Below are 13,615 nucleotides of genomic sequence, written 5' to 3' on the forward strand. Positions count from 1 at the left end.
GGAGAGGGAGCATCCAGCTTGTTATCAGTGGACAGGTGAAAAGCTGCATCTCTGATGGGATGGGGCTGCATTAGTGCCTATGGCGTGGGCAGCTTCCACATCTGTGAAGCTCCATCAATGTTGGAAAGTACATGGAGGTTTTAGAGCAACATCTGCTCCCATCCAGACAACTGGTCTCCTCCCTTCCCAGACATTTCCAGACATGTTAGAGGAAGAGATGCTACAACATGCTGAACATCACCCTGGAACTCCTTTTTACGCCATGCCAAACGTAAACGTGTAACTACTTTTTACACTATACCAAACATCACCCTGGAACTAGTTTTTACACCAGGCTGAACATCACCCTGTAACTACTTTTTACACTAGGCTGAACATCAACCTGGAACTACTTTTTACACCGTGCCAAACATCACCCTGGAACTACTTTTTACACCAGGCTGAACATCACCCTGGAACTACCTTTTACACTAGGCTGAACATCAACCTGGAACAACTTTTTACACCGTGCCGAACATCACCCTGGAACTACTTTTTCCACCATGCTTAACATCACCCTGGAACTACTTTTTACAGTGTGCCGAACATCACCCTGGAACTACTTTTTCCACCGTGCCAAACATCACCCTGGTACTACTTTTGACACCGTGCCAAACATCACGCTGGAACTACTTTCTACACCAGGCTGAACATCACCCTGGAACTACTTTTTACACCATGCCGAAGATCACCCTGGAACTACTTTTTACACCAGGCTGAACATCACCCTGGAACTACCTTTTACACTAGGCTGAACATCAACCTGGAACAACTTTTTACACCGTGCCGAACATCACCCTGGAACTACTTTTTCCACCGTGCTTAACATCACCCTGGAACTACTTTTTACAGTGTGCCGAACATCACCCTGGAACTACTTTTTCCACCATGCCAAACATCACCCTGGTACTACTTTTTGCACCGTGCCAAACATCACGCTGGGACTACTTTCTACACCAGGCTGAACATCACCCTGGAACTACTTTTTATACCATGCCGAAGATCACCCTGGAACTACTTTCTACATCGTGCCGAACATCACCCTGGAACTACTTTTGACACCGTGCCGAACATCACCCTAGAACAACTTTCTACACCGTGCTGAACATCACGCTGGAACTACTTTTTACACCATGGTGAACATCACCGTGGAACTACTTTTTACATCGTGTCGAACATCACCCTAGAACAACTTTTTAACCGTGCCGAAGATCACCCTGGAACTACTTTCTACAACCAGGCTGAACATCACCCTGGAACTACTTTTTACACCATGCTGAACAACACCCTGGAACTACTTTTTACACCGTGCCGAACATCACCCTGGAACTACTTTTGAGACCGTGCCGAACATCACCCTAGAACAACTTTCTACACCAGGCTGAACATCACCCTGGAACTACTTTTTACACCGTGCTGAACATCACCCTGGAACTCCTTTTTACGCCATGCCAAACTTAAACGTGTAACTACTTTTTACACTATACCAAACATCACCCTGGAACTACTTTTTACACCAGGCTGAACATCACCCTAGAACTACTTTTTCCACCGTGCCGAATATCACACTGGAACTACTTTTTACACCGTGCCGAACATCACCCTGGAACTACTTTTTAAACCGTGCCGAACATCACCCTAGAACAACTTTCTACACCGTGCTGAACATCACGCTGGAACTACTTTTTACACCATGGTGAACATCACCATGGAACAACTTTTTACACCGTGCCGAACATCACCCTGGAACTACTTTTGACACCGTGCCGAACATCACCCTAGAACAACTTTCTACACCAGGCTGAACATCACCCTGGAACTACTTTTTACACCGTGCTGAACATCACCGTAGAACTACTTTTTACACCATGGTGAACATCACCGTGGACCTACTTTTTACATTGTGTCGAACATCACCCTGGAACTACTTTCTACACCAGGCTGAACATCACCCTGGAACTACTTTTTACACCATGCTGAACAACACCCTGGAACAACTTTTTACACCGTGCCGAACATCACCCTGGAACCACTTTTGACACCGTGCCGAACATCACCCTAGAACAACTTTCTACACCAGGCTGAACATCAGCCTGGAACTACTTTTTACACCATGCTGAACAACACCCTGGAACAACTTTTTACACCGTGTCGAACATCACCCTGGAACTACTTTTGACACCGTGCCGAACATCACCCTGGAACTACTTTTTACATCGTGTCGAACATCCCCCTAGAACAACTTTCTACACCAGGCTGAACATCACCCTGGAACTACTTTTTACACCGTGCTGAACATCACCCTGGAACTCCTTTTTACGCCATGCCAAACGTAAACGTGTAACTACTTTTTACACTATACCAAACATCACCCTGGAACTACTTTTTACACCAGGCTGAACATCACCCTGGAACTACTTTTTAAACCGTGCCGAACATCACCCTAGAACAACTTTCTACACCGTGCTGAACATCACGCTGGAACTACTTTTTACACCATGGTGAACATCACCGTGGAACAACTTTGTACACCGTCCCGAACATCACCCTGGAACTACTTTTTACACCAGGCTGAACATCACCCTAGAACAACTTTCTACACCAGGCTGAACATCACCCTGGAACTACTTTTTACACCATGGTGAACATCACCGTGGACCTACTTTTTACATTGTGTCGAACATCACCCTGAAACTACTTTCTACACCAGGCTGAACATCACCCTGGAACTACTTTTTACACCATGCCGAACAACACCCTGGAACAACTATTTACACCGTGCCGAACATCACCCTGGAACTACTTTTGACACCGTCCCGAACATCACCCTAGAACAACTTTCTACACCAGGCTGAACATCACCCTGGAACTACTTTTTACACCATGCTGAACAACACCCTGGAACAACTTTTTACACCATGCCGAACATCACCCTGGAACTACTTTTTACATCGTGTCGAACATCACCCTAGAACTACTTTTTACATCATGCCGAACATCACCCTGGTACTACTTTTTATACCGTGCCGAACATCACCCTGGAACTACTTTCTACATCGTGCCGAACATCACCCTGGAACTACTGTTTAAACCGTGCCGAACATCACCCTAGAACAACTTTCTACACCAGGCTGAACATCACCCTGGAACTACTTTTTACACCAGGCTGAACATCACCCTTGAACTACTTTTTAAACCGTGCTGAACATCACCCTAGAACAACTTTCTACATCAGGCTGAACATCACCCTGGAACTACTTTTTACACCAGGCTGAACATCACCCTTGAACTACTTTTTACATCATGCCGAACATCACCCTGGAACTACTTTTTACATCATCCCGAACATCACCCTGGAACTACTTTTTACACCAGGCTGAACATCACCCTGGAACTACTTTTTACATCGTGCCGATCATCACCCTGGAACTACTTTTTACACCTAGCCAAACATCTCCCTGGAACTACTTTTTACACCTAGCCAAACATCACCCTGGAACTACTTTTTAAACCGTGCCGAACATCACCCTAGAACAACTTTCTACACCAGGCTGAACATCACCCTGGAACTACTTTTTACACCAGGCTGAACATCACCCTTGAACTACTTTTTACATCATGCCGAACATCACCCTGGAACTACTTTTTACATCATCCCGAACATCACCCTGGAACTACTTTTTACATCGTGCCAATCATCACCCTGGAACTACTTTTTACACCTAGCCAAACATCACCCTGGAACTACTTTTTACATCATGCCGAACATCACCCTGAAACTACTTTTTACACCGTGCCGAACATCACCCTGGAACTACTTTTTACATCGTGTCGAACATCACCCTAGAACTACTTTTTACATCATGCCGAACATCACCCTGGAACTACTTTTTATACCGTGCCGAACATCACACTGGAACTATTTTCTACATCGTGCCGAACATCATCCTGGAACAACTTTTTAAACCGTGCCGAACATCACCCTAGAATGACTTTTTACACCAGGCTGAACATCACCCTGGAGCTACTTTTTACACCATGGTGAACATCACGCTGGAACTACTTTTTACACCAGGCTGAACATCACCCTGGAACTACTTTTTACATCGTGTCGAACATCACCCTAGAACTACTTTTTACATCATGCCGAACATCACCCTGGTACTACTTTTTATACCGTGCCGAACATCACCCTGGAACTACTTTCTACATCGTGCCGAACATCACCCTGGAACTACTGTTTAAACCGTGCCGAACATCACCCTAGAACAACTTTCTACACCAGGCTGAACATCACCCTGGAACTACTTTTTACACCAGGCTGAACATCACCCTTGAACTACTTTTTAAACCGTGCTGAACATCACCCTAGAACAACTTTCTACATCAGGCTGAACATCACCCTGGAACTACTTTTTACACCAGGCTGAACATCACCCTTGAACTACTTTTTACATCATGCCGAACATCACCCTGGAACTACTTTTTACCTCATCCCGAACATCACCCTGGAACTACTTTTTACACCAGGCTGAACATCACCCTGGAACTACTTTTTACATCGTGCCGATCATCACCCTGGAACTACTTTTTACACCTAGCCAAACATCTCCCTGGAACTACTTTTTACACCTAGCCAAACATCACCCTGGAACTACTTTTTAAACCGTGCCGAACATCACCCTAGAACAACTTTCTACACCAGGCTGAACATCACCCTGGAACTACTTTTTACACCAGGCTGAACATCACCCTTGAACTACTTTTTACATCATGCCGAACATCACCCTGGAACTACTTTTTACATCATCCCGAACATCACCCTGGAACTACTTTTTACATCGTGCCAATCATCACCCTGGAACTACTTTTTACACCTAGCCAAACATCACCCTGGAACTACTTTTTACATCATGCCGAACATCACCCTGAAACTACTTTTTACACCGTGCCGAACATCACCCTGGAACTACTTTTTACATCGTGTCGAACATCACCCTAGAACTACTTTTTATACCGTGCCGAACATCACACTGGAACTATTTTCTACATCGTGCCGAACATCATCCTGGAACAACTTTTTAAACCGTGCCGAACATCACCCTAGAATGACTTTTTACACCAGGCTGAACATCACCCTGGAGCTACTTTTTACACCGTGGTGAACATCACGCTGGAACTACTTTTTACACCAGGCTGAACATCACCCTGGAACTACTTTTTACACCAGGCTGAACATCACCCTGGAACTACTTTTTACACCAGGCTGAACATCACCCTGGAACTACTTTTTAACCCTGCCGAACATCACCCTGGAACAACTTTCTACACCAGGCTGAACATCACCCTGAAACTACTTTGTACACCATGCTGAACATCACCCTGGAACTACTTTTTAACTGTGCCGAACATCACTCTGGAACTACTTTTTACACCATGCTGAACATCACCCTGGAACTACTTTTTAACCGTGCCGAACATCACCCTAGAACAACTTTCTAAACCTGGCTGAACATCACCCTGGAACTACTGTTTAAATCGTGACGAACATCATCCTGGAACTACTTTTTACACCGTGCCGAACATCACCCTGGAATTACTTTTTACACCGTGCCGAACATCACCCTGGAACTACTTTTTACACCGTGCTGAACATCACCCTGGAACTACTTTTTACATCGTGCCGATCATCACCCTGGAACTACTTTTTACACCTAGCCAAACATCTCCCTGGAACTACTTTTTACACCTAGCCAAACATCACCCTGGAACTATTTTTTAAACCGTGCTGAACATCACGCTAGAACAACTTTCTAAACCAGGCTGAACATCACCCTGGAACTACTTTTTAAATCGTGACGAACATCATCCTGGAACAATTTTTTACACCATGCCGAACATCACCCTGGAACTACTTTTTACACCGGGCCGAACATCACCCTGGAACTACTTTTTAACTGAGTCGAACATTACCCTAGAACTAATTTTTACATTATGCTGAACATCACCCTGGAACTACTTTTTATATCATGCTGAACATCCCCCTGGAACTACTTTTTACACAGTGCCGAACATCACCGTGGAACTCCTTTTTACATCACGCTGAACATCTCCCTGGAACTACTTTTTCCACCGTGCCAAACATCACCCTGGAACTACTTTTTACATCGTGTCGAACATCACCCTAGAACTACTTTTTACATCATGCCGAACATCACCCTGGAAGTACTTTTTATACCGTGCCGAACATCACCCTGGAACTATTTTCTACATCGTGCCGAACATCACCCTGGAACAACTTTTTAAACCGTGCCGAACATCACCCTAGAATGACTTTTTACACCAGGCTGAACATCACCCTGGAGCTCCTTTTTACACCATGCTGAACATCACGCTGGAACTACTTTTTACACCAGGCTGAACATCATCCTGGAACTACTTTTTACACCAGGCTGAACATCACCCTGGAACTACTTTTTAACCCTGCCGAACATCACTCTGGAACAACTTTCTACACCAGGCTGAACATCACCCTGGAACTACTTTTTACACCAGGCTGAACATCACCCTTGAACTACTTTTTACATCATGCCGAACATCACCCTGAAACTACTTTTTACACCGTGCCGAACATCACCCTGGAACTACTTTTTACATCGTTTCGAACATCACCCTAGAACTACTTTTTACATCATGCCGAACATCACCCTGGAACTACTTTTTATACCGTGCCGAACATCACCCTGGAACTATTTTCTACATCGTGCCGAACATCACCCTGGAACAACTTTTTAAACCGTGCCGAACATCACCCTAGAATGACTTTTTACACCAGGCTGAACATCACCCTGGAGCTACTTTTTACACCATGCTGAACATCACGCTGGAACTACTTTTTACACCAGGCTGAACATCATCCTGGAACTACTTTTTACACCAGGCTGAACATCACCCTGGAACTACTTTTTAACCCTGCCGAACATCACCCTGGAACAACTTTCTACACCAGGCTGAACATCACCCAGGAACTACTTTTTCCACCTAGCCAAACATCACCCTGGAACTACTTTTTAAACCGTGCCGAACATCACCCTAGAACAACTTTCTACACCAGGCTGAACATCACCCTGGAACTACTTTTTCCACCTAGCCAAACATCACCCTGGAACTACTTTTTAAACCGTGCCGAACATCACCCTAGAACAACTTTCTACACCAGGCTGAACATCACCCTGGAACTAACTTTTACACTATACTAAACATCACCCTGTAACTACTTTCTACACCAGGCTGAACATCACCCTGGAACTACTTTTTCCACCGTGCCAAACATCACCCTGGAACTACTTTTTAAACCGTGCCGAACATCACCCTAGAACAACTTTCTACACCAGGCTGAACATCACCCTGGAACTACTTTTTACACCAGGCTGAACATCACCCTGGAACTAACTTTTACACTATACTAAACATCACCCTGTAACTACTTTCTACCCCAGGCCGAACATCACCCTAGAACAACTTTCTACACCCTGGAACCTGCAGAGTTTTTATTAATAAAATCTTCCTGTTGTTTTTAATGTCCGTGATCAGAGCAGGATTAAACTCAGCTCCACCACATCTCTGAGCTGTGGACATCACACATTGTGTCGGAGGATGGACGACGTCCTGTACATTCACTCCTCAGCTCCATCAGCCACGTGTTGTCACAGCTGAAGACAAACTAAACTGGCTTGGTCACCATGTGTCCACGTTCAGGGATACTGTGTGGTTCAAACATGGACGCCATGTCCTTTGTTCTGCTGTGTGTTGACTTGGATGGGGGCTACATTGCAGACAGATCCAGGTCTTATTGAATTCTCTTCTGGTCTGCTGCACGTACACATAAGTCGGACGGTAATTATTGTCTGGTATCGCTTGGATCAATTTGCATTTAACCCAGATTTTGGGACCAAAGAGGATTGTGGTGCATTGAGAGAAACGGGGACAGGAAGCTGTCTTCTCTGCTGCAGCTCCTTCAGCTCAGCCATAAATCACTGTCCTCACATTCAGCCTGCCAGACGTCCAAACAAAAGAGGAGGGATGTGAAGACGCCCCCTCCCCGACCCCCCGTGGCATACTGTGTCCACTAGGTCACCTAGTTTTGCCCTACAGGGATCGGGGATGTTTTCCCAGGCTCATTAAGACACGAGAAGGAGGAAAAAGAAGTGGGGTGGCAATTATTAATACATAGTATAGCTTAGCACAAAGATAGGAAGAAGACAGAACTGTTAACATAGCTTACTGACTGCAAACAGGGATTGGTTAGCTTGGCTTAGCTCAGAACAAATATAATTTACAACTTAATGGCTAGCTTACCTTAGCATGAATATTAGAAACCAGGAATGGCTGGCTTAGCTTAGCTTAAAGATTAGAAATGGGGAATTACTAACTTAGCTTAACATAAAGATTAGAAATGGGGAATGGCTATTTAGCTTAGCATAAAGATTAGAAATAGGGAATGGCTAGCTTGGTTTAGTATTAAGATTATAAAAATGGAATGGCTAGCTTAGCTTAGCATAAAGATTATAAATAGGGAATGGCTAGCTTGGCTAAGCATAAAGATTAGAAATGGGGAATGGCTAGCTTGGCTTTGCATTAAGATTATAAATAGGGAATGGCTATCTTAGCTTAGCATGAAGATTAGAAATGGGGAATGACTAGCTTGACTTAGCATGAAGATTATAAATAGGGACTAGCTAGCTTAGCTTATACAGGTTATAAACATGAAATGGCTTGCTTAGATTAGCATGAAGATTAGAAACTGGGAATGGCTAGTTTAGCTTTGCATAAATATTATAAATGGGGAGTAACTAGCTTAGCTTAGCATACATATTATAAATGAGGAATGGCTACTTTAGTTTGACATGATGATTACAAATAGGGAATGGCTAGGTTAGCTTAGCATAACGATTAGAAATAGGGAATGGCAAGCTTAGCTTAGCATAAAGATTAGAAATAGGGAATGGCTAGGTTAGCTTAGCATAAAGATTTTAAATAGGGAATGGCAAGCTTAGCTTAGCAAAAAAATTATGAAAGGGGTATGGCTAACTTAGCTTATCATAAAGATTATAAACATGAAATGGCTAGCTTAGCTTAACATGAAGGTTAAAAGAGGGAAATAGCTACCTCAACTTAGCATAAAGATTAGAAACAGGGAATTACTAGCTTGCTTTAGTACAAAGATTGTAAATAGAGAATGACTAGCTTAGCTTAGCATAAAGATTAAAAATAGGCAATTGCTAGCCTAGGTTAACATGAAGATTATGCACAGGGAAAATTGTTAGCTTAGCTGTGGAGAATTTAAAGCTAACGCATTTTTAGCTGTACAGAAAATACAAGAACACAAACACATGAAGGAGGTTCTTTTAGTGTAGCGTTGTTTAAGCTCCATGTTTGACACTGACTGGATTGGAGCATTATCACAGCAAGTTATTGATCGACCTGGTTACGCCTGTTTTCCTGTCACATCATCATCGGTGGACCTCCAGCCATGTGTGAACTAATCCAGGCTTTAAACGTGTGTTGCATTGATCATTCCCACCGACCCAAAACTGATCACAACATAGACACACACTCATAAAGTGCAGCAAACAGTAAACACACAGAAACCAGAGAGAGAAGAAACAACACACACACAGACACACATTCACATCAATGACCTCTATTGACTGTGGTCTCCCTGCAAACCCACAAAGCTGGCCTTTCAAGTTCATCTGGACTGATGTAATAAAATTGACACATGCAGTCGGCTGAATTCTGGGACGCCTGTTACCTAAACTCTCATTTCCAAAGCACTGTCACCCCCCCTCACTGCAAATGAATCAATTACAGAGCAGCATAATCCTGTTAGGGGGCGATGAATGCAAACCCCCCCCGCTGGCAGGTGCTGGCAGGCTGAAGGGGCTTATTGGAGCAGCAATATCAAAGCTGGGTTTCATGGTCCACATCAGAACCGCTGCTGGGTTCCATGGTCCAAATCAGAACCGCTGCTGGGTTTCATGGTCCACATCAGAACCGCTGCTGCTGGACCTACACAACCAGCTAAACCCATTCTGCAACTTGAAACAACCCCCCAGTTCTCCATCAGTCTCCCCCAGCACCACCACACTCAGAGGTGCACCCTCACCATTAAAACCTCTGATGAAGACTCGGAAGGGTTGTCTGACAGGCTGGGGGGGTCTCAGAGTGGTGGTGGTGTGTGTGTGTGTGTGTGGGTTTGAAGGCTGACAGACTCACAAAGGCACCTGCCCCGTCTATGAGTGCCCCACCCCCTTCCCCAGCTGTGCCCCCCCGACCTAAGCGGCATTCCTGGCTGACGGGGGGTCCTCCCCATGGCTACCTTAACCCCCCCACCCACCTCCAGGGTGGTAATCCAACTGCAAACATGCACAAGACTTCTCACAGCCGCCAGATAAAAGTGCTGGAGCTCATCACCGTGGGAACAGCGGAGTGGGGGAGGGGGGATGTACATGGGTGAGGTGCATTGTGGGAGTTTCAGTGATCAGCTGTAGATGACGACTTTAAATCCTTATCATGAATATTTTGTCTCTGTTTAACAAAACGCTGCCGTCATGCTATTTAACTCATAAAACACCATCAGCCTCCAGCTGTCACAGAGGCTCCACCCACTCACAGAACCACGCCCCCTCACAGCAGCGATGGCCTTTTTCCTTTTTCAGATTGGACCAAAGCTCAGGTGAGGAAGACTGTAATGCATCGTGAGGAAGAACCTGCAGCCATTCTTAGAGTAGGGTGAAGTCCCATGGTGGACATGAAGGCTGCAGAGGTGGAGCGTCTCATCAGACCGGACACAGCGAGCGGTTCTGACCGGATCCGATCTGGCCTGAGGATGTTTCGCAGAGACCTAGAGAAGGACCTCCTGAGTTCTGGAGGTGAAATAGCGATGGTCCTCCAAGAGACAAGAGACCTCCAAGGATGTCCCAGAGGGGCACCACCGAGTCCACAAAGAACCGTCCTCTATGCAGAACCAGATTCAACCAGAATTGACTCAATATCAGCTGGTTTGGTTCAAAAGGCTGTTACCAGTTTGGATCAGAACTGATCTGAAACACAAAGTGTTGGCAGTTGTTCTTCTGTATGCTGCCGGTCTGCACACACAGATGTCATGACACCTTATTCCAGCCATGTGTTATTGATTGTTCCGTGTGTGTGACCTTGCCGCAGGAGCTCGGCCAATCAAATTAAGCACTTGGGTGAGGAAAGAGCCAATGACAGCGATTACAACCACAGCATATCGAGCAGGTTGCAGCGTCTGCAGCCGATGCAACATCTGAGAAGGAAACCCTGAAGGATCAGCTGAAGCTCCGAGATTACAACAATTAGTGGATTCAGACATCCAGCTTCAGAGTAAAAGAAATAACTAAAAACCTGGAAAAACAAAGCAAGGAGTCGGACCCGAGAGCAAAGAGTCAGACCAGAGAAAGACGAATAAAACCCGAGAGCAACGAGTCAGACTCAAGAGCAACGAGTTGGGATTATCCTCCGTGTTCTTCATCTCTTATCGGTATGAATCACGTTTGGGCCAACAAGTTATGGGTATCAGAGGAGTTTACAGTGACTTCACTGCAGAGATGCATGATGGGAGATCTTGGAAGAAGTTTTCTTGTTGCTATACAGATGAGCTTTGATTCCCCTTAAGAAGAAGAACAAGGAGGAATGATGAAGAATACAGTAATGGAGGAGGAAGAGGAGGAGGGGGAGAATGGAGAGGGAGAGAGAGGAGGAGAAGGATGACTCTGGAGTCCAGCAGAGGTCAGTGTGAACAGAACCACCAAAACCTCATCTGGAACCTCATGTTTATTTCAGGGATCCGGTTTAGTGTTCAGAGCTCAGACCCTCAATCAGGAACAGGGGCTGTGGTTCAGTTCTATCCGATCTGGTTCAGTTCTATCCGATCTGGTCCAGGTCCACATTGTCCCACTGGACCAGACTGAATAATTTTTTACTTTCCTGCAACGTTCTGAAGGCTCAGACACGGAATTTCCTCCAATAGTTTCGAGAATAATGCTGAATGACACCTTCATCCCTCTGATCATCATCATCACATGACCGTCTGTTCAGCGTGAGACAATAAAGTTTTTAACGTTCCACCATTTACATGTTTCTGCCACCTTAATCCGTTTTATTAGAGATCTAATCATTTGTTTACTCATCACTGTTCACTTTAATTTACATTAAACTGTTTATAGAAACACTGATTTTATTTTAATTCAAAGAAAAAAATATTTTTCTCTCAATTTTGTTTTCCGTTAAAAACAAACAAACACAACGTCGAGCCCCCGCCGCATAAAGACAAACCGAATCCTGATCTGGACTCCGGAATCCTGCAGACGCAACCACGACACGCACATGCGCGCGCGGGGATTTTTAGAATTAAATTAATTAATTGAAATAAAACGACTTTTTCTGGTTTAAGATTTAAATGAAGTTTAAAGAAAACTGTGAAATTCTGTTTAAATGATTGATTTTTCCTTTAAACCGTAAACAGTCCAAAGTAAAAAAAATAAATAAAATAAACATGTTTACAGTAAAACAGCGGATTTTTCTCCGCAGATTTCTTTCTGTTTAAATAAAATATGAAAAGTCTCATGAAACTAAAAGAGAATTTTATCAGAACCGAACCAGCAGCTTTCTGCGTCTTTTTCAACTTTGTTTTGGGACCAGCGGTGACAAAGCGGCGCGCGAGCCTCGGACCTGCACGCGGAGCTGCTTGTAACGGTGTCCGCGCTGGTCCCCGCGGGTCCAAGCCCCATCACCGCGCAATCTCGGTACCAACTTTGTGGACTTTGCGGGAGTTGCTGCGGGGTTTGTGTCGGGTGTGCGCGCGCTCTTACCGTCCTTCCTGCGGGGGTTGGCCTGTTTGCGCCTCTTGCAGCGGGGTCCCTCCGCCATGATCTCTGGCTTCATACACGAGTCGCTCCGGTCCGCATGGGCTCCTCCGTCCGGCTCCGCGCGCTGCTCCTCCCGCAGCCTGACAACAACACACACTGTAAATCCCAGACCAGGTCCTCCACCGCAACCCGCGACACTTCATGCGCACACCAACTGTCCGTGGTGTGTGTCAAGTTTTCAGGAGTTTGTATGAGCGTCAGAGCGCGCACCGCCGCCCGCGTCCCCGTCTGCTGATGTCTGATGAGAGGAGCGACTCTGCTGGTCTGACTGAAGGGGCGCGCACGCGCGCACACACGCGCGCATATTTCTCCTCCCTCAACCGTAAACTTGTTGATTTGTGACATTAAAGCAGAGACGGTCTCATCAATCACTGATCGATACAGGATCGATATCCGCGTCACGTCTTTATATGACCTCACTCAGCCAGTTTCTGATCAATAAAAACGTTCAAACCTTAATTTTTACTTTCACACATTTTTTTTTCTTCTTTCCTCTGCAAGACGCCGCCGCCGGCCGGACCGCGGGTCCGCGGGCCCAGATTGACCGTCCGCCTGGTCCGGGAACGGAGCGGGCAGCGGCAACGCAGGACGCGGGGGTAGACCTGCTCCTCCTCGGCCGGCCT

The 13,615-nt window shown here is 45.4% G+C and overlaps 1 protein-coding gene across 4 annotated transcripts in view; it reads right to left on the reverse strand.

Moving 5' to 3' along the window:
- zeb2a (zinc finger E-box binding homeobox 2a) overlaps positions 1-13,213 on the reverse strand; it is a 63,737-nt gene extending 50,524 nt beyond the window's left edge. For all 4 annotated transcript variants that reach the window (XM_042002387.1, XM_042002390.1, XM_042002389.1 and 1 more), the window contains exon 1: positions 12,936-13,213. In XM_042002387.1, the coding sequence (XP_041858321.1) occupies positions 12,936-13,008 (73 nt within the window). In that variant the 5' untranslated portion in view covers positions 13,009-13,213. The remainder of the gene's footprint in view (positions 1-12,935) is intronic.
- Between the last annotated feature and the right edge of the window lie 402 nt (positions 13,214-13,615).

Source organism: Melanotaenia boesemani, chromosome 12 (assembly GCF_017639745.1).
Source record: "Melanotaenia boesemani isolate fMelBoe1 chromosome 12, fMelBoe1.pri, whole genome shotgun sequence".
NCBI classification, from domain to species: Eukaryota; Metazoa; Chordata; class Actinopteri; order Atheriniformes; family Melanotaeniidae; genus Melanotaenia; species Melanotaenia boesemani.